Source organism: Pelophylax lessonae (assembly GCF_965119305.1).
Source record: "Pelophylax lessonae genome assembly, chromosome: 1".
Lineage (NCBI taxonomy): Eukaryota > Metazoa > Chordata > Amphibia > Anura > Ranidae > Pelophylax > Pelophylax lessonae.
This window is the reverse complement of record NC_138768.1, coordinates 681,601,145-681,623,900: the sequence shown is the minus strand read 5'-3', so window position 1 is coordinate 681,623,900 and position 22,756 is coordinate 681,601,145. Positions and strand designations below refer to the sequence as shown.

At 41.7% G+C, this 22,756-nt stretch overlaps 1 protein-coding gene across 2 annotated transcripts in view; it reads right to left on the bottom strand.

Annotated features, from left to right (window-relative positions):
* RXFP1 (relaxin family peptide receptor 1) overlaps nucleotides 1–22,756 on the bottom strand; it is a 567,744-nt gene that overhangs the window by 135,224 nt on the left and 409,764 nt on the right. For both annotated transcript variants that reach the window (XM_082253060.1, XM_082253061.1), the window contains exons 4-5: nucleotides 5,956–6,061; nucleotides 2,606–2,677 (exon numbers count right to left, since the gene is read on the bottom strand). In XM_082253060.1, the coding sequence (XP_082109186.1) occupies nucleotides 2,606–2,677; nucleotides 5,956–6,061 (178 nt within the window). The remainder of the gene's footprint in view (nucleotides 1–2,605; nucleotides 2,678–5,955; nucleotides 6,062–22,756) is intronic.

The window sequence follows — 22,756 nt, the reverse complement described above, 5'->3', positions numbered from 1 at the left end:
AAGAAACCAACTCTTTGGGACTGATATACAAAAGGAGAGCAATAGTTGTGAGGTTGCAGGTGGTGTGTCAAAGTGTTGGAGATAGACCACTGTTCTCACACAGAGGGCAGCAGTCCTTAGCTTAAATGTCTTACCGAGAATCTGACTTTTAGCTTAGCACCATAGCACAATTAAATCAATAATAAAAGTAAGACATTCAAAAAGTTATTTTTTTCTGCACCCTCTGCATATCCTCTTGTTTACTTTTTACCATCTGCATCTGGACTTTAAAGAAGTAAGCAATACAAGAACTTGGCCCTACACACTATCTCCCAACCTCTGAGACTGCATAACAATGTCGGACCTGTTCTTATAGGTGTCCACATTCCTATTAACTACAGGGCTCTGTCATTTGAAACAAATATTTGCTTTCAGAAGCTTGGAAACAGTGGGGTTAATTTATTAAAGAGTAGGGAATCCTCATTTATTAATGTGAATATTTACTGAGCTGTGTTCACTTCAATCATTCAATTAGATCATGCTAGCAACATTTCTTTTTAATTTCCTCTCTACTTGGGTGACTTGAGAACTCATAGTGAACACAACTTGCCCTTATTCAGTAAATAGCTTTTATCCTTTAGTGCAGTGGTCCTCAACTCCGGTCCTCAGGGCCCAGTAACAGGCCAGATTTTAAGTATTACCTTGGAGAGAAGCAGACTAGAGTAATGCAATCACTGAGCAGCAAATTATATCACCTGGGATGTATATCAGCTATCTTGCAAACCTGGCCTGTTAGTGGGACCTGAGGGCCAGGGTTGAGGACCACTGCTTTAGTGAATCAATCCTTATGTGTGAGTTCAGCCAGCTGACAGAGCAGCATCTGCCACAGGTGACCGAGAAAAGACATTTTTTTTTCTACCTCCTTCTCTCAGCAGCAATTAAGAGGCCACACATGATGATGTAGAAGTAGCTGGGCAAGTGATCTGTAGCCAGGTGAGAGGCCCTTCACTGTCAGAACTAGCATATGGGCAGCCAGTCAGGAGCCTAATACCCCGCAGTCTCTCCAGAAACCCTTTTCTGATTGCTAGCCGAGTACTTTAGTTCCAGTGCGGGGGCCCTTGGTTCTTTGGATCCTTCCAGCTTTTCACCAGTGTTACCAGAGCTACCCTGGACTTCACTGAGAGGGATGTTGTTTTTCTAGGATAAGAGCAAGTAGCTTTCAGTGTCCTGAACTGTTTACTAAAGGTTTCTTAAAGGGTAACCGAAGTAGTGATTCTCAGCTAGGCTCCCTGTTCTTAAAGAGACTATGCTAGTATCCGTGATACCTTGATTAAACCACACAAATTGCTGTGATGACAGTACAGGTTTTATGAGTTTGTGCAGTTTTCATTATTTTACAGTGTGTGCATGATTTTTGCCATCCCAAACTGCTCTTTGATCATCTGGCCAATTGCTTACTCTGGTAAAAGACTACAAAGGAATAATAATTTAAAATTGAATATTAGGGTTCCTGAAAAGCCCAGTTATTAATATTTCTCTTTAAGCATACCCACTCTGTGTATAAAGTTTTTCTTCAGATTTTAAGTTGAATTTTCACAGTATCAGCTTTAAAAAAAAAAATTGTCAACGTAAAGATGAATTCCATGTATGGATATTTTTACATAGTTACCTTGGTCCAGCTGGGACCAAGATTATTTTGCATACACTCTTACTTGGCCAGTCGTCCTGGAAGCTGGAAAATACTGAAGTAGACATTGCTACTCCAATGATCACTATTCCCCTAATTGGACACTCTGTCCAATCATAGAATGCTTTGTTCACTGAGAATATGCAAATTCATGTTTGAATGGCACCCATGCACCCAATGGCAACCTTCTGTGTTCAGTAAGCACCAAGGCAGTCTCTCGGCATTGGAACCTAGAAGCAAGTGGAGAAGATCACTATGGTAATGATGCCTACTACAGTGATTTCCAACTTCCAGAGGGATCAGCCAGGTATGGTTTATACATAGTTACATTGATCCAAGTTTGCATGTAAATTACAAATTAGGCTTTGCCATCTGTAATTACTTTACATCTGTACTTCTGGTTTTTTGCAACATTGCAGACTTTCCAAACCAATCATATGTATGTGTTGGAAGTTTTTTTTAAAAAAATTGTAATAATTAAAAGAGCTTTACGCTCAAAACGTAGTTAAAGATTTTTCAGTGAAACAAAAGAGGAGTTGTTTAATTTTGCTTTATTGGTTCATATTCAACTTAGGCTAATGGAGTTAGTCCTTTTTTACATTATTTTCTTTTCTTTTACTGACACTCCTCTGAAGTATCTTGACTTTGTACCACTGGGTATAATGTTTAGCAAAGGTTATTAAAAAACATTTGAGTCATTAGTTGACAAGAACCATCACTAATCCAGAAAAATGCTGTTAACAGACATTAATAAGCATGACAGAGTTTCCAGACATTATGTACGCAGCAAAAAGCGCAAACCTTGAATAGTATCAGTATAGGCATGTGATGACACAGCCATGAAAAATAAGATGAGCAATAAAACTCAATTTATATTCAAATGGTTGGGGACATAGATACATGCCAAGGTGTAATAAATGAGGTAAAAAGCAGACTTACAAGTTACGCAACTCTGGGAACTGAGAGAAAGCATCAGGACCAAGCTTTTTCAACAAATTATGCTGCAATGACCTGAAAATGATAGATGGGAAGTGTTTAAAGAACATTTAAAATCATTTTTATATTCATGGCACAATTACCTTAGTAACAAATAGCTGTTTATTATGCTCCCTGACATCCAGTTACAGTGCTAGGTAGAACCTTGAAATGTTTTCAAGGATCTAATAAACACAGGACTAAAACCTGACTCCAAACAAACCTTTCTTTTGGTTTTGTGCTGAGTAAGGGATGGATAGATCTACTGTCAAATGTTACTGTTAAAGTGATACGAAAGTCCAGTTTTTTTTTAGGTAAAAATAACAAACATGTTAGGCCCCTTTCACACAGGGGAGTCCGTCGGCAGACTCCATTTTTCTCAGCGGGGGATTCATAGAGATGCATGGTCCGCTTGTGTGAAAGGGGCCTAATACTAACCTGCTCTGTTCAGTGGTTTTGCACAGAGCAGCCCAGATCCTCCTCTTCTCGGGTCCCTCTTCACTGCTCCTGGCTCCTCCCTCCTGTGCTCCTGGCTCCTCCCTCCTGTCGAGTGCCCCCACAGCAAGCAGCTTGCTATGGCATCCGAGCCCAGCTGCAGCTCCCTGTGTCCATACAGATACGCAACCCTGGCTAGGCCACACCCCTCTCTCTCCCCATTGGCTCACTGACTTTGATTGACAGCATAGGGGGCCAATGGTACTGGATAGAGTTGGGCTCAGGTATTACGGGGGCTGCTGCCCACAGAAGGTTCTTTATCTTAACCACTTAAGGACCAAGCCTAGTTCTAACACGTTACCCTATAAGTTAAAATCAGTATTTTTTTTGCTAGAAAATTACTTAGAACCCCCCAGTATTATATATACTTTTTTAACAAAGATTCTGGAGAATAAAATGTCAGTCATTGCAATATTTTTTATCACGTGGTATTTGCGCAGAATTTAAAAAAATAAAACAGTAAAGTTAGCCCAAATTTGTTGTATATTGTGAAAGAAAATGTCACCCTGAGTAAATAGATACCTAACATGTTACAGTTGAAAATTGCGCACACTCGTGGAATGGCGAAAAACTAGGGTACTTAAAAATCCCCAAAGGCGACGCTCTAAAAAATTTTAACGGCTACCAGTTTACAGTTATAGAGGAGGTCTTTTGCTAGAATTATTGCTCTCACTCCGGTAAACGTGGCAATACCTCACATGTGTGATTTGAACACTGTTTACATTTGCGGGCGCGGCAGGGGCGCTTTACATTTTTTTTTGTTCATAAGAGCCTTGTCCTCTGGGGACTCACACTCCTGATTGGCTTTTGGCAGCAGTGGGAGCAATTGGCTCCTGATGCTGTCAATCACAGCAAATGAGCCAATAAAAACACAGAGGGGCGGGGCTGAGCCACGGCTCCATGTATATACAGAGCTGCGGGTCGGGAGCACGCTTGCTTGGGTGCCCCCAGAGCAAACTGGAGGAGGCAGGGAGGAGCCAGGAGCAATGGCAGGGGACCCGGAAAGAGGAGGATCTGGGCTGCTCTGTGCAAAACCATTGCACAGAGCAGGTAAGTATAACATGTTTGATATTTAAAAAAAAAAACAACACAAGGCTTTAATATCGCTTTAATTGAACAAGTTTAGGTTAGAAGCTGATTGGCTACCATGCACAGCTGCACCAGATTCTGAATGCTCCAGTTTTAGTAAATCACCCTCAAATTGACCAATTAAGGAATGGTTGTCACTAGTAAAAAAAAAAAAACACAGCAATAAAAAGTGGATGGGAGTTCTAACGTCACTCACTGTTCTGAAAATGTTCTTGCAGTGGCTTCCTATCGCTTACTGTCCCTTTGACAATTTATCACCAGGACAGAGAATAAAAGCAATTTATAACAATAGGAACACAAACAGTAATAAAAGCTGATACAGGTCCTTACCCTTCTCCATGCTATCCTCTTAGATTGTACTTACTCTACCAAGCTCTCCGATTCCTACTGTATTAAACTGTATTGCAATTGTACTGTCTTCTATTATGTTGTAAAGCACTACATAAACTGTCGGTGCTATATAAATCCTGTATAATATTATTAATAATAATATCCTAAACTACCAAAAAGAGGTTGTTGATGGACAATGGTAATTTTTCCTAAACTCATATGACCCACACCCATCCTTCCTGGACTACCTATGATATACCCATGTAAAGAAGCTTTATAAAAAAAAAAAAAAACACCAGATTGGGCTGCTTTAGACTTGCAGTTGGGGGTGTTAAAAACACAACACAGTTGAGCCACATTTTTAGGATCAACCAAGCACCCCACCTATTAAGCAGCAAAGGCAGTGGATGGAGGTGGTCACATGCTACACTTACAATGCTTTGCTCCTGTGGCATAAACCTTGTAAATGTTTTGATTGCTGAACTATTTGTGGACTATAGCTGGGTGCATTGAAGCAAAGAACCATAAAAAGTGCACAAATTATTACCAAACAATCTTCTCTCCCTGAGCTGGCCACACACTAGTACATTTTTGAACAAATGTTCATGAACATTCGTATGAATATTTATGTAAAAATTCTTAGTACATTAGATGATTTTGTGAATGTCATACTTCAAAATGCTTTTTGCTTTGCTCATTCAATTTTGGAACTGATGGACTTTCCCGAATGAAAACTAGATACACTTTTAGAAAATTTTCATACTACTCCTTCACATTTTCTAATCACAGTAGTCAAAAACAAACAAAATGATTAGAAAATTAAATGAACATTCTTAGAATGAAAAATTGTGAATAAAACCTAAGGTGAACTGAACTCTAGTTGGCTGCTGTGAGTTACTGTATTTTACAATTTACACATTATCATTGATCATATCATCCGTGATGTAAGCATATCTATTTTTTTTTTACTTTTCATAAAGTAGAGAAACATTAGAACTCCTGTCATGTTGTTATTGCTGTCTGTGCTGCCTGTGTCCCCACTGGGAAAAGTTCAACTGTCACCAGAGTGAGGGTGAGTCTTCTAATAGGGATGCATGTTCTGGTGACAACTGTCTAAAAAGGAAATCTCCACTTTTTAGATATTTCCTTTCACTTCCTGTTGCATATCCACCATGGGAAATAACAAAAAATGTCTAAAACGGGACAGACAGCGAAAAATCAACTGACAGTGTTTAACCCATTCCTGTTCTATACAGAACTAAAACAAAAAACGTTTTGACTATACATATACTTTAATAACTTTGAGATTCTCCTTACAAACACACAAGGAAGGATTGGAACCTGGTAGGCTGAAGAAAATATTAATTTTTCACATAAACAGTCTGTCCTGCTTTACTCACATCATGGTCACATTGGAGGAGACAGAAGGGACAGTGCGTAATTTGGCTCCATCACAGTCAAGTTCTAATCCTCGGCACAAACACTGAGCTGGCACCCCACCAAGCACTGGATAAAAGAAGATAGAAACATGTGAGAAGGCCAGGGCTGCAATAAAAGGCCACCTAGTATAGTGTTCTGTCATCTACAACTTTACTACTCTTACTCCGTTTTAATTGATATTCATGCCAAGATTCTATTTTTATGTCTAATATGTGTGTTGATTAAACCCTTTGTTAGAGGATATAGAGAAACCAAATGACAGGGTGTATTCAATGAATAACATTTCTAGAGATGAAACAGAGATAACAATAACACTGACAATCCCTTTTTCTCATCGTCAGATGCAGGAGGCAATAAAGAAAGGCAGGGAATAAATTATAGTGTCCATTTGTTGTATTTTACTGTTTGTGTATATTGAGGGTGAGTTCTTTTTAACAATGAACCTACCCCCTGAAAATGAACAGTTAATCTACTTTAAGACTTAACCCTTAAAGTATATCTAAACACAAGAACAAAAGTTATATATTACAGCTTACCAGTCCCTAGATATAGTGGCTGCATTTGTTTATTTTTCTGGCTTTTTTTCTTTTTTTTTACCTGGTGACCCTGATAGTAGCACACATCCTGGCCTAGGGTGACAACGCTCACTACCAGGACTATATTTATGAAGAAGCATTGTAACTCTAAAACAGACTGGCTAACAGAAGATAGACTTAGAACTAAACTAGAGAAACTTAACATAAATAAATCACCGGGACCAGATGGCTTGCACCCAAGGGTTCTTAAAGAGCTCAGCCAGGTGATTGCCAGACCATTATTCTTGATCTTTAAGGATAGTCTACAGACGGGTATGATGTAAGCTGATTGGAAAAAAGCCAACATGGTACCAATATTTAAAAAAGGGCCGAGATATATCCCGGGTAATTATAGGCCGGTCAGCCTAACATCAGGAGTCTGCAAGATTTTGGAGGGGATGTTAACCTTCCTAGCGGTATTCCCGAGTGTGACTCGGGGTAAGATTTTAGTGCCAAAAGCGGTAACCCCGAGTCACACTCGGGGTAGCGCTAGGAAGATCGCTGGATGCTGGAGGAGGTTTTACTTACCTTTTCTCCGGGATCCAGCGATGTCTGCGAGCGGTGTGCGGCGGCGGAGCTCTCTCCCGATCGTCTGCGAGCCCCGGCTTCCGTCTCCGGCGACGTGACGTCCGCCGGGGGGTGGAACCGGCGGCAAATTCGAATGTAAAATGCACCAAACACACTGATATCGTTCAAAATAAAATAAAATCACATTACATTGCCCCCCAGTGCCCTTTCCTGCAGTTTTACTGTACTTTTTATGTAAATATATGTATATATATATATATACATATATATACAGTATATATATATATATATATATACATATATATACAGTATATATATACGTATATATATACACATATACATATATATATATATATATATATATATATACACACACACACATATTATATATATATATATATATACATATATATGTATATATATATATATATATATATATATATATATATATATATATACACACGTATATATATATATATATATATATATATATATATATATATATATATATACACACGTAATTCTTGTGAATGAGCAGCCCAAACCAACTGTATACATTATATATATATATATATATATATATATATATATATATATATATATATATACGTATATATATATATATATATATATAATATATGTATACATAATATATGTATACATACATATATATATATATATATATATATATATATATAATATGTATAATAAATGTATACAGTTGGTTTGGGCTGCTCATTCACAAGAATTACATGCTTTCAGCACCTAAAATAATGGTACCGCTTTCAGCACCTAAAATCCAAAAGAATCATACCGCCAGGGAGGTTAAGGGACCACATACAAGACTTTAGTAATGAAAACGATATTATTAGTAGTAATCAGCATGGATTCATGAAAAATTGTTCTTGCCAAACCAATCTATTAACCTTCTACGATGAAGTGAGCTGCCACCTAGATAAAGGTAAGCCTGTGGATGTGGTGTATCTGGACTTTGCAAAGGCCTTTGACACCGTTCCCCACAAACGCTTACTGTACAAACTAAGGAATGTAGGTATGGACCATAGGGTATCTGGATAGAGAACTGGCTCCAGGGGAGTGGTGAATCCAGAGGGTGGTGAATAATGGGGAGTACTCGGATTGGGCGGGTATGGAAAGTGGGGTCCCCCAAGGTTCTGTCCTGGGACCAATCCTGTTTAATTTATTCATAAATGATCTAGAGGAGGGGATATCTAGTACAATCTCAGTATTTGTGGATGATACTAAACTAAGCATGCCAATATCTTCTATGCAGGATGTGGAAACCTTACAAGCGGACCTGAACAAAATAATGCGGTGGGAAGCTACATGGCAGATGAGGTTTAATGTTACATTGGTACATAGTTACATAGTAGTTGAGGTTAAATAAAGACAATAGTCCATTAAGTTCAACCTGTGTAGGTGTGTATGGCCGTAATCATCTCTCTCTCTCATATCTCTCATACCCCTTAATGTTCTGATCCTTGAGATGTACTTCCAAGAGTCTTTTGAAAGTAGCCATACTTCCCGCAGAAACTACCTCTTGTGGTAGAGAATTCCACAATCTTGTAGCCCTAACAGTAAAGAACTCCCTGCGTTGCCTGAGGTTAAAACGCTTCTCCTCTAATCGCATTGTATGCCCTTGAGTCCTCATGCAATCCTTTCAACTGAATAGCTTTTTTGAAATCACCATTGAGGTATTTATAAATTGCTATCATGTCCCCTCTCAGGCGTCTCTTCTCCAGGGAGAACAAATCAAGCGATTGCAGACGCTCTTCATAATTAAGGTCCTCCAATCCCCTAATTAGTTTAGTTGCCCTTCTCTGGACTCTCTCCAGCTCCAACACATCCCTCCTGAGGACTGGCATCCAGAACTGGACAGAATACTCCAGATGCGGTCGGACCAGAGTTTTATAAAGTGGTAGGATTATATTTTTATCTCTGGAATACATCCCTTTCTTTATGCATGCTAATATTCTGCCGGCTTTGGCAGCTGCCGCTTGACATTGCATGCTATTGCTTAGTCTATCCTCTACCAAGACTCCCAGATCTTTCTCCATTTTTGATTCCCCCAAAGGTCCCCCCCCCAAAGTGTATTGTGCTTTCATGTTTTTAGTCCCCAAGTGCAAAACCTTACACTTCTCCACATTAAACCTCATTTGCCATGTCGTTGCCCACTCTGTTATTTTGTTCATGTCATTCTGTAGGATATCTGCTTCATGCTGTGCAGTTATTGCCCTGCCCAATTTTTTGTCATCTGCAAAAACTGATATAGAACTACTGATCCTGTCCTCAATGCTGTTTATGAATAAATTGAACAGGGTTGGTCCCAGGACTGAGCCTTGGGGGACCCCACTTACCACCCCAGACCAGCCTGGGTATGCGCTATTTATTACCACCCTTTGGACACGCCCTTTTAGCCAGTTCCGTATCCAAGAGCAAACCTTGTGGTCGATGCCTGCAGACCTTATTTTATAAATTATGCGCTTGTGGGGAACTGTATCAAACGCCTTAGCGAAATCCAGGTACACCACATCCACTGGTCTCCCCTATCTAGCTCACAGCTCACCTCCTCGTAGAATGTTAAGAGATTGGTTTGACAAGAACACCCATTTGTAAGCCTGTGCTGATAACTGCTGATGATGTTGTTGTCCTTAGCAAACTCTACGATATACTCCCTTATCATCCCCTCCAGAAGTTTACATACTATTGATGCCAGACTGACAGGCCTATAATTTCCCGGGACATGCCTCTGCCCTGTTTTGAATATCTGTATCACGTTAGCTTTCCTCCAATGCCCCGGTACATTTCCTGTCATAATACTGTCAGCAAAGATAAGGAACAGTGGTCTAGATATAGTGGCCTATGATTAATGGGGAGTACTGTACATGTTGAAAAATGAAAAGTAATACACTTGGGCGTCAGAAACACAAAAGCAAGCTACTCACTAGGGGGGAAACCTCTGGGTGAATCTAAGATGGAAAAGGATCTGGGGGTCCTAGTGGACAACAAGCTTGGCAGTGGCATGCAATGCTAAGCGGCTGCAAGCAAAGCCAACAGAATACTGGCATGTATAAAAAAGGGGATCCACTCCAGAAATAAAGAGATTATTCTCCCACTCTACAAGACTCTGATCCGGCCACATCTGGAGTATGCTGTCCAGTTCTGGGCACCGGTCCTCAGAAAGAATGTGCTGGAACTGGAGAGAGTCCAGAGAAGGGCAACAAAAATAATTAGGGGAATGGAGGGCATCGGCTATGAGGAAAGACTACAAGCACTGAACTTATTCTCTCTGGAGAAGAGATGATTGAGGGGGGATATGATATCAATGTACAAATACTGTACTGGCGACCCTAGCATAAGGAACAAACTTTTTAGAGAAAGGGAATACAATAAGACACGTGGTCACTCGCTAAAACTAGAGGAAAAACGGTTTAACCTTAAAATACGTAAGGGGTTCTTCACTGTCAGAGCTGTAAGGATATGGAACTTGCTTCCACAGGCAGTCGTATCAGCAGGGAGCATTGATAGTTTCAAAAAACTATTAGATGGGCACCTTAAAGACCACAACATACAGGGTTATACAATGTACGGTTAACAGCAAACACGCACGCGCATCATAGATTGAACTGGATGGACTGATGTCTTTTTTCAGCCTCACAAACTATGTAACTATGTAAAAAAAAAAGGATGTTTGTTAATACTACAGAACACTTCCCCCTTTTCTCATCTCCATATCAATAAAGGGAGATGTTTTGTGGTTCACAGACAGAACTCGGAAGGGCTAACATTTCAGGTTGCATTCCATTTCTGGCAGGGTTAACTGTTTCTTTTTTTTTGCACTTATTGAACAAATATAACAATATTCTGTCAATGTATGTTAAACAAATCTAAATGAAGCAAATACGATGTTTATTTGTTAAGGTTTACATATGTTTAACTTAACATGCTTAATGAATCAGAAAATTTGAAAATGAAAACTTAACCAAACCTTAAAAAAGAATTATGAGAAAAATAAACAAACATTCATTCTCACCTAGGTGGATGCAGTATCAAACTGATGTTGCATCTGTCCCTCGCCAACTCTAATATCGAGAACTGAGCGATCAAAGACCACTGATCCCTTGGTTCTCAGTCTTAAGTGATCACAGAGCCAGGGACTGTCAGTCAACATCTCTCGTAGGTTCCCCTACAGTGCTCATTGGAGCACTGGGCTGTGGAGTCGGCGGGAACAGCTGGCACAGTCTGCCAGTGGCACGCTGAGAGGGTTCGATAGCTGTCGGTCCAGACATCTGGGTGCAGCCTGACAATAAAGTAGGTATCCCCCCAGAGCCTGGACCAGCTCAGTGGCGTTAGATGACAGATTCTTTCTTTTTTTTTTCACATTACATTATCCAGAAGCTTAAACACATTTTTCAAGGGCAAATGTATAAGAAAATGAATATCACAATGAGTCCTAAGAGGCCAATACTTAACAAAAGTAATGATATAATAGATTTGTTTCCCCCTAGGGAGAGATAGTACCTAGGATAACAAAGCTATTTTGGCTGGACTGCACTGAGCCCTGAATATAGCTCAGTCATCTTTGTACAGTGAAAAAATCCAAGAAAACAACAACCGCAAAACAACAAAAACAACCAGCCAACCACACACACATGTTCAACACTCATGCCCACTCCGTACCTCCCATTCACTCTAGCATTAGAGCCCAGAAGTCCACAGCTTGGGATGTGGCACACCATCAATATATAGGTATTGAATTATAGCTACCTTTTACAAGTGTTGACATAGTGGGGTATCTTTCCAAAAGGAGTCTGCAATATCAAGCCAGGGCTGCCAGATTTTAAAGAACTTATTGGGACAGGCCCTACCCTTATATATCAACTTGTAAACAGGTAGATCTTTATTCAGCAAAATATAAAAGTTTGTAACAAAGGTGCATCAGCATTCTTCCATCTCAACAGAATCAATTTACTAGCATAGAACAGTAACACCCGAACCAGAATTTGAGTGTGTTTCTGGTGTATAAAGTAATTTAAAATACCAAGCAGTCCAACCTCCAGGGTATGAGGTACAGGCAGATGGAGGGTATCAGCAAAAAAGGAGAAAAAGTCTTTCCAATACGTTGAGATTTTAGGTCAGGTCCAGAACATGTGTAAAAGATCTGCTCCCATTGAACCGCAGTGGGAGCAGGCAGCAGCAGAGTCAAAGCCCATATGAGCCAATTTACTAGGAGTATAATGCAGATGATATATAAACTTAAATTGTGTAAAGTGATCATTAGAGATAATAAGATCCTTAAAACAGACCTCCAAAGCCTCCTCCCACCCTTCCTCAGATAACCCAGGGATCAGCACCTCCCAATTCTGTTGTGCCAGATAGAAGGGGTTGTTCCCAGCAGACTGAAATCGTTAATAAACAGTGTATAAAAGAAGAAAAGGTCAAATGGCATGTAGTGTCACATGAATAAATGTAATGATAACATTCCAACTAAGTAAAATAATGGGATAAAAGTGCTACAAAAATGTGAATAGTAATAAATAATATATCAAACATCCATAGTGCTAAATGACACATATTGCATCAATAAATGAATATATGACAGTGAAGAAAAAGTGCTAGTGACAATAAAGTGTCAATAAATGTGCAAATAAATGCTAATCAGCAACATAAAGTGCATCAGTGCAAATGAATATAATGTATTTAGTAGCTTGTATAAATCAAACATATATGTGACATATAAAGTGTACAAAGTGATAGTGCTTAAATCAAAGAACAGTCCACTTTCAATGGTGATGCAAGAAGTGCACACAATCACAGCTTTGTGAAGGTGATGTGAGTGACACCATGTACACTCAATTTCAAGGTGGTCCCCGATGTGGTCAAAATCCACAGTGAATCCAAGTGCTGGTAAGAAATGGCCGCTCACCTTAACCAAATGATTTCAGGCGTGGTATAGAGACTGTGTCTCCTGACAAATCTCAATCAAAGGCACCCAAGGGGCAGGTGGCATGGTTGATCCGCTAAGTAGACTGGCCCCATAGATATTCACTCAAGGTTCTCCCTCATGCAGGTTAAATAACAGAAGGGGGCTCATTGTGCAGTATATTAAAATATTTATTTCAACAAAAGTAGTAACTTACATTAAAGAATGTGTAGATGCTCAGCCTCAAATCGCGGGATGTAGATAAAAGAACGACTTCCGGTCACAGGCGTAGCGTTGCGTCACACACCTCGTGACTTTATCAAGGGTACCCTTCTTTTTTTCTATCTACATTTTTTTATCCACATTTTTTTTATCTACATTCCTTTATTTATTTATAATTCCATCATTACTTCAATGGCAGCGCACCAGGCTCTTTCTCTTTTGTAAATAAACGGTGGTAATCAGTTTGTTTATATCGGGGTAAAATAGTAGTACCTTTATTGGAGCTCTTGGGTCAGACCCCCAAATTGCGCCCGATCAGCATGACGTTACTATAGGTTTTTAAAAAATAATTTATTTGTCACACCATTCTGAGCCTTTAACTCAAACTAAATAAAAAGGTTAGTAACAAAAATATGTGATGTGTGGGTGACCCCGAATCGGGTCCACCATAGGTAGTCAGGGTGACCCAAAAGCTCTGGGAAGTTCGGATTATACCATAATGGGGCATTTGTGATAACACTTTACCACCCTCATGCCAGGCCAGCCTGCCAACATCAATGGGAGATTTGCGTGAGCAACGTGTAGCAATAGATCTGTGTAGTGCGTCAATAACATTGGGCTTAGACCTATAAAATGCAGACATTAGGGCGGTGAAGGAATTCAAGGGAGAGCCATGAAGCTAATCATAAATAAAGGTAAATTGCTGCATCAGTTGTGGTAATAACATCTCTCCCCCACAGGTGGTTTGGGGAGCTTTGATGTCGTGTGTAAAGATGGCTGCCACATATCCCATTGACCATGTGGTTGTGGGGGGGAAGTGTAACCATGTGTTGCTGAACTCACTCACAAAATGACCTGTGAGTGGTCAAGAGGAATGATTACATCCTGTGGGTGGTCTCTGGTATACAGGACTATAAAAAGAGCCCATAGCATGAGGAATATTCTGTTTTTTTAGAGCTGTGAAAAGACCAAGCATGCAGACAGGATTTCTTATCGTCCTGTTCCTCCAGCTATCCAGTGTAAACTGTTGACATTCAACTACCAGAGCTAAGGATTATTTGATATTTTGGGATATTGGGAATAGGAGTGTATGTTAAAGTCGTGGTATTTTGTGTAATGTTTATGGTAACTTTTATGTATAAGAAGCTTTATGTATTTTGATGTCCAGTAAAGTTTTGTTTTATGCTTTTTATCAAAACTGCTCTTGGTGTGTCTGTTCATTTGGTGTGTCTGGCGTAGTTTGGCAGGATACTGCATGGTCACTAAATATAGTATATTTGGATGAAATATTGTGTTATAGAGGGTGTATGAGTACTATTCCTTGCATTTCTGCTAGAGTCAGCAGTTAAGTGAATATGCCCTTAGCACAGTCACTTTGAGCCAGGACAATACATAAAGATTGTGATTGTTGTTTTTGCATTTGTGTTCCGCTGAGAGTAGAGATGCATACTCTTTAAAAAAAGCAAGAGAGCAGGAAGGAAGGAATCAGCTTCTAAATATGGGGTGATTTCTACATGGGTCTGTTCTGGGTACCGGAAACCCACTGCAGAGGATTTTAATAAATATGCTGCTCCAGTCTATCCAGACCTTGGTTCTGAACTTGGCACGCGGGTTGTGCGTTTAGATTTGATTGTATATTCTAAGAAGGAGCGGAAAGCCGCTGCCACTACTGGGTGGTTAGTTGTGCAGGCCCTTTTCCGTGAGGTGCAGAAGAATGAAGCGCTTGAGAAAGACTTGCAGCAATTGAAAGAGAACTTGGTTATGACCAAAGAATACAGTATATGCAAAGTAATGCATGTTGAGTAGTTTTCTTAGAGAAGAAGTGTAAAGTAAGAGCGATGATTGCAGATCCCACATGGAATCCTGAAGACACGCTCCAGTCTTCAGATGATGAGTATGTGTCCTATTCTGATGATAGTGATGATCTGGTTGAGTGTCAGGCATGTCCAATAATCACACATCAAAGAAAAATGAAAATAAATTGTAAGCATGGTGGAGAGAATGGTTTGTGATAAAACTGCTTGTGATGAACGGATAAAAGTGGTAAGGGGTATACCCAAACAGAGCTCAAGGAACAGCTTGCAGAGGTGACCAAGTGTTTGGAAGACACTGCAAGCAAGGCAAATGATTTCGGAAATAGTGCATTTAAAGTTAAACCCTGTAGGCAGAGCTGAAGATTTGAATGAGCGGTGTGCAGCCCTCATAAACAAGTCTAATGATGCCCTAAAAAAGGACAAAGGCCCTAAGCCTGTAAGCAAAAGTAGGACATGTGGCACTGTTACTTCCCATAAGCGGGAAGCTGAGGATCTGATCAGCTATGGCTGAGTTGAGTCAGATGAAAGTAAGGCAAGGCCTATGGTCTCTAGAAGAAACATGTGAACTGATTTACTTAAGGTGGGGGTCCCTAGAGAGAAAATAGATGGGATTCCTACACTAGCTTTGTTTAAGAGGTGGATACAAGTGGTTGGGAATGGTAGATTCAGCCACATTACAGTGGGGATCGAAAGTTTGGGCACCCCAGGTAAAAATTTGTATTAATGTGCATAAAGAAGCCAAGTAAAGATAGAAAAAATTTTCAAAAGGCATCAAATTACAGATTAGACATTCTTATAATATGTCAACAAAAGTTAGATTTTATTTCCATCATTTACACTTTCAAAATAACAGAAAACAAAAAAAATGGAATCTGCAAATGTTTGGGCACCCTGCAGAGTTAATATCTTGTATTGCCCCCTTTGGCAAATATCACAGCTTGTAAATGCTTTTTGTAGCCAGCCAAGAGTCTTTAGATTCTTGTTTGAGGTATCTTTGCCCATTCTTCCTTACAAAAGTCTTCCAGTTCTTTGAGATTTCTGGGCTGTCTGTCACGCACTGCTCTTTTAAGGTCTATCCATAGATTTTTAATTATGTTGAGGTCAGGAGATTGTGAAGGCCATGGCAAAATCTTCAGTTTACGCCTCTTGATGTAATCCCCCGTGGATTTCGAGGTGTGTTTAGGATCATTATCCATTTGTAGAAGCCATCCTCTCTGTAACTTCAGCTTTTTCACAGATGGCATCAAGTTACCATCCAAAATTTGCTGTAATTTTATTGAATCCATTTTTCCTTCTACTCGTGAGATGTTCCCTATGCCCCTGGCTGCAATACAACCCCAAAGCATGATTGATCCACCCCCATGCTTAACAGTTGGACAGAGGTTCTTTTCATTCAATTCTGTGCCACTTCTTCTCCAAACGTACCTTTGCTCATTCAGGCCAAAAAGTTCAATTTTAACCTCATCGGTCCACAGAACTTGTTTCCAAAATGCATCAGGCTTGTCTATATGTTCATTTGAAAAATTCAAACGGTGATTTTTGTGGTGAGGACGTAGAAGAGGTTTTCTTCTGATGACTCTTCCATGAAGACCATATTTGTACAAGTATCTCCTTATAGTGGAATAGTGTACCACAACTCCAGTGTCTGCCAGATCTTTCTGGAGGGATCGTGCAGTCAAACATGGGTTTTGAATTGTTTTTCTCACAATCCTGCGAGCTGTTCTGTCTGATATTTTTCTTGGTCTTCCAGATCTTGCTTTAACTTCCACTGTTCCTGATGACTGCCATTTCTTATTACATTCTGAACAGAGGATATTGACATCTGAAAAAACTTTGCTATCTTCTTATAGCCTTCTCCAGCTTTGTGAGTGTCAACTACAGTGCCTTGCGAAAGTATTCGGCCCCCTTGAACTTTGCGACCTTTTGCCACATTTCAGGCTTCAAACATAAGGATATAAAACTGTAATTTTTTGTGAAGAATCAACAAGTGAGACACAATCATGAAGTGGAACGAAATGTATTGGATATTTCAAACTTTGTTAACAAATAAAAAACTGAAAAATTGGGCGTGCAAAATTATTCAGCCCCCTTAAGTTAATACCTTGTAGCGCCAATTTTGCTGCGATTACAGCTGTAAGTCGCTTGGGGTATGTCTCTATCAGTTTTGCACATCGAGAGACTGAAATGTTTGCCCATTCCTCCTTGCAAAACAGCTCAAGCTCAGGGAGGTTGGATGGAGAGCGTTTGTGAACAGCAGTTTTCAGTTATTTCCACAGATTCTCGATTGGATTCAGGTCTGGACTTTGACTTGGCCATTCTAACACCTGGATATGTTTATTTGTGAACCATTCCATTGTAGATTTTGCTTTATGTTTTGGATCATTGTCTTGTTGGAAGACAAATCTCCGTCCCAGTCTCAGGTCTTTTGCAGACTCCATCAGGTTTTCTTCCAAAATGGTCCTGTATTTGGCTCCATCCATCTTCCCATCAATTTTAACCATCTTCCCTGTCCCTGGTGAAGAAAAGCAGGCCCAAACCATGATGCTGCCACCACCATGTTTGACAGTGGGGATGGTGTGTTCAGGGTGATGAGCTGTGTTGCTTTTACGCCAAACATAACGTTTTTCATTGTTGCCAAAAAGTTCAATTTTGGTTTCATCTGACCAGAGCACCTTCTTTCACATGTTTGGTGTGTCTCCCAGGGGGCTTTTGGCAAACTTTAAACTACACTTTTTATGGATATCTTTAAGAAATGGCTTTCTTCTTGCCACTCTTCCATAAAGGCCAGATTTGTGCAGTATACGACTGATTGTTGTCCTATGGACAGAGTCTCCCACCTCAGCTGTAGATCTCTGCAGTTCATCCAGAGTGATCATGGGCCTCTTGGCTGCATCTCTGATCAGTCTTCTCCTTGTATGAGCTGAAAGTTTAGAGGGACGGCCAGGTCTTCGTAGATTTGCAGTGGTCTGATACTCCTTCCATTTCAATATTATCGCTTGCACAGTGCTCCTTGTGATGTTTAAAGCTTGGGAAATCTTTTTGTATCCAAGTCTGGCTTTAAACTTCTCCACAACAGTATCTCGGACCTGCCTGGTGTGTTCCTTGTTCTCTGCGCTTTAAACGGACCTCTGAGACTATCACAGTGCATGTGCATTTATACGGAGACTTGATTACACACAGGTGGATTCTATTTATCATCATTAGTCATATAGGTCAACATTGGATCATCCAGAGATCCTCACTGAACCTTTTGGAGAGAGTTTGCTGCACTGAAAGTAAAGGGGCTGAATAATTTTGCACGCCCGATTTTTCAGTTTTTTATTTGTTAACAAAGTTTGAAATATCCAATACATTTCGTTCCACTTCATGATTGTGTCCCACTTGTTGTTCACAAAAAATTACAGTTTTATATCTTTATGTTTGAAGTCCGAAATGTGGCAAAAGGTTGCAAAGTTCAAGGGGGCCGAATACTTTCACAAGGCACTGTATTTTCAGTTTCAGTTTTCTAGACAACTGCTTAGAAGATCCCAAGGTGCTGATTGTTGGGGCAAGGTCAGATGAGTCTGGGCATTTAAAACCTTTGAGAGCAGTGCATGCTATAAATTCTGCAGGGTACTTAAATGTTTGCAGACACCATTTTTTTGTTTTCTGTAATTTTGAAAGTGTCAATGATGGAAATAAAATCTAACTTTTGTTGACATATTATAAGAATGTCTAATCTGTAATTTGATGACTTTTGGAGATTTTCCATCTTTCCTTGGCTTCTTTATGCACATTAATACACATTTTTACCTGGGGTGCCCAAACTTTCGATCCCCACAAGGCTTTAAGAGCTATTGAGAATTCTTTAAAAATCAAGAGGTGGAATGTGTTGCTATAGATATTTGATGATTTTGTAGCAAATTTGATGATTTTATAGCAAATGTTTTTGTTAGATAAATTGTGTGTTAAGAAGCTAGGTTCCCCCCCCCCCCACCATTAATATGCAAATAAACTAGTCCGATTGGTTTAGGAGCTAAACAGAGGAACAAGAAGTATGGGGAGGTGGCGTTCAGGACTTTTGAAACAAGCATGTGTTCAGACAAAGGAGAGTTGTTTTTGGAACACAAAAGGAACAACATGACTGCTTTAGACTTGATCTGAGGATTTTGGAGAAAGCAGTCCATCTCCATAATAAGAAGTTGAGTATCTGTTTAGGATATTTATTGCATATACATTTTACATACTTAAGATAAATAGCTTGTGCATGTTGTATGCATATTTTTGTAAGTATGAGTTGTGTGATATACATGATGTATATAGGGAAAAAAGCATTGAGGAAAGCTAGGCCCCTAGAAAAAATAGAAATGTATGAATTGTAATTATTGCCTATGTATGGGATCAACGGGTAAATTGTATCAGTTGTGGATATTTTTAACTGATTCATTAAAAATGTTCCCAAACATGTGTAATAATATCTCTCACCCACAGGTGGTTTGGGGAGCTTTGACATTGTGTGTAAAGATGTCTGCCACATATTTGATTGACCATATTGTTGTGGGGGGGAAGTGTAACTATGTGTTGCTGACCTCACTCACAAAACAAACTATGAGTGGTCAAGAGTAGGGTTGAGCGGACACCTAGATGTCCGTGTTCGAAGGGTTCGGCCGAACTTTAAAAAAAAGTCCGGGTCCGTGTCCCGGACTTTTACCGAACTTTTCCCGGACACCGAACCCCATTGAAGTCAATGGGGACCCGAACTTTAAGGCACTAAAATGGCTCTAAAACACCAAAGGAAAGGGCTAGAGTGCTGCAAATGGCAGCAAAACGTAATTAAGAGCATGGCAAGTGCTCTGCAAACAAATGTGGATAGGGAAATAACTTAAAACAACAAAAAAAAACAGAAAAATAAAACAATGTTCTTCTTCATCTCTGAAGGACGAGGCCCATATGGAGTAGGAGGGAGGTTGAGGTGGTGGTGGATGTGGCGGTGACATAGGCGTGCGCACAGGGTGTGCTGGGTGTGCCTGGGCACACCCTAATCACCTAGGGCACATAGCATTGCCAGTGAGGAGATGGGAAAGATCTCCCTGGGACCTGCTCTGCTCTATTTCTCCTTGCCTACAGGTACATGGCCCCGATACATTACTCTCCCTGCTGGCAAACACATGCATGTGTATTTCAACTTTGGGGTGCACACCTTAATGCAATAGGCTGCGCACACCTATGGGCGGTGTAGGTGGAAGCGGCGGTGGAGGAGGACCAGGGCCGGATTAACAGCATCATGGGCTTGGTGCTGAGGATTTTGAAGGGCCTTAAGGGCCGTGCCTTGCCATGCACCCAGAGGAGGAAGGGTGCAGCCATGCATGCCTAATTCAACATGGGATGCTGTCTCTGAAGCCCATAAACACATCCATGCATCGCCAACTGTCCCTCCTTGTCCGGCCTTCACGCTGTGTGGGGAGGTTCTGAGGGTGCTGCCTGGGGAAGCGAGCATAGAAGCCAGACTTCTGTGTTTACAAGTGACAGAAGAGCGGTAACAGTGAATATGGCCAACCCGGGGCCTATATAAAAGGTAGGGGCCTGGAGCTGCAGCTCCAATAGCCCCTACATTAATCTGGCCCTGAGGAGGAGGACGAGGTAGCCAACACTGCTTCTTTTCAAAAATTTTAAATGAGGGTACACCCCAAAAGAGTGAGAAAGAGCAAAAATGGAACAATGGGTGGGTAAGGTCGGTATCCATTGCTATTCTGCATAAGGTACGGAAAAGTCCCGTGGGATCCATGCCTGGTTCATTTTAATGAACGTGAGCTTGTCCACATTGTCTCTGGACAGGCGGCTGCGCTTGTCTGTTATAACGCCCCCAGCCGTGCTAAATACCCGTTCAGATAATACACTGGCTGCAGGGCACGCCAGCACCTCCAAGGCGTAAAGGGCAAGCTCAGGCCATGTGCCCAATTTGGAGACCCAGAAGTTGAAGGGGGCAGACCCGTCATTCACTACATGTAGGCGTGTGCACACATACTGCTCCACCATGTTGGTAAAATGCTGCCTCCTGCTAAGACGTTCCATCTGAGCTGCTGGTGCTGCTGTTTGTTGTGGCGTGCTGACAAAGCTTTTCCACATTTCGGCCATGCTAACCCTGCCTTCTGAGGTGCTGGCGGTGCCCTGGTTGCGTTGGCGACCTCCTCCTCCTCCTCCTCTGCCTTGTGCTTCCACTGTGGCCCCGCTGTCAGATGGGAATGCCAGCAGCATGGCGTCTACCAGCGTGCGCTTGTACTCGCGCATCTTGCGATCGCGCTCCAGTGAGTGAATTAAGGACGGTACGTTGTCCTTGTAACGGGGATCCAGCAGCGTGGCCACCCAGTAATCAGCACAAGTTAGAATGTGGGCAATTCGGCGGTCGTTGTGGAGACACTGCAGCATGTAATCGCTCATGTGTGCCAGGCTGCCCAGAGGCAACGAAAGGCTGTCCTCTGTGGGAGGTGTATCGTCCGTGTCCTCTGTATCCCCCCAGCCACGCACCAGTGATGGCCATGAGCTGGCCTGGGTGCCACCCTGCTGTGAACATGGTTCCATCTCCTCCTCCAGCTCCTCCTCCTCCTCATCCTCCTCATCCTCCAGAACTGTGCCCCTGCTGGACAATTGCGTCCCTGGCGTTTGCGTGTGCAGGAACCCACCCTCGGAGCCCCTTGCGAATGACTGCCCTGAAAGCCTTGGAAATGTTACCTCTTCATCCTCCTCCTCCTCCTCCTCCTCATCCTGTGCCACATCCTCTTCCATCATCGCCCGAATTGTTTTTTCAAGGAGGCATAGAAGTGGGATAGTTAAGCTGAGAACGGCGTCATTGCCACTGGCCATGTTGGTGGAGTACTCAAAACAGCGCAACAAGGCACACAGGTCTCGCATGGAGGCCCAGTTATTGGTGGTGAAGTGGTGCTGTTCCGCAGAGCGACTCACGCGTGCGTGCTGCAGCTGAAACTCCACTATGGCCTGCTGCTGCTCGCACAGTCTTTCCAGCATGTGCAAGGTGGAGTTCCACCTTGTGGGCACGTCACATATGAGGCGGTGAGCGGGAAGGCCGAAGTTACGCTGCAGCGCTGCCAGGCGAGCAGCAGCAGGGTGAGAACGCCGAAAGTGCGCACAAACGGCCCGCACTTTCTGCAGCAGCTCTGACATATCGGGGTAGTTTTTAAGGAACCTCTGCACCACCAAATTCAGCACATGCGCCAGGCAAGGGATGTGCGTCAAACCGGCTAGGCCCAGAGCTGCTATGAGATTTCGCCCGTTATCGCACACCACCAGGCCGGGCTTGAGGCTCGCTGGCAGCAACCACTCATTTGTCTGCTGTTCCATGCTCCTCCACAACTCCTGCGCGGTGTGTGGTTTGTCCCCCAAACAGGCAAGTTGTAAAACTGCCTGCTGTCGTTTACCCCTGGCCGTGCTGAAGTTGGTGGTGAAGGTGTTACGCTGTCCGGATGAGGAGGCGGTAGAGGATGAGGAAGCGGAGTAGGAGGAGTTAGGAACAGGAGGCAAACTGAAGCGCCCTGCAATCCTCGGTGGTGGAAGGACATGCGCCAAATTGCTATCCGCCTCAGGCCCATCCGCCACTGCATTTACCCAGTGTGCCGTTAGGGAGATATAACGCCCCTGACCGTGCTTACTGGTCCACGTATCCGTAGTTAGGTGGACCTTGGCACAG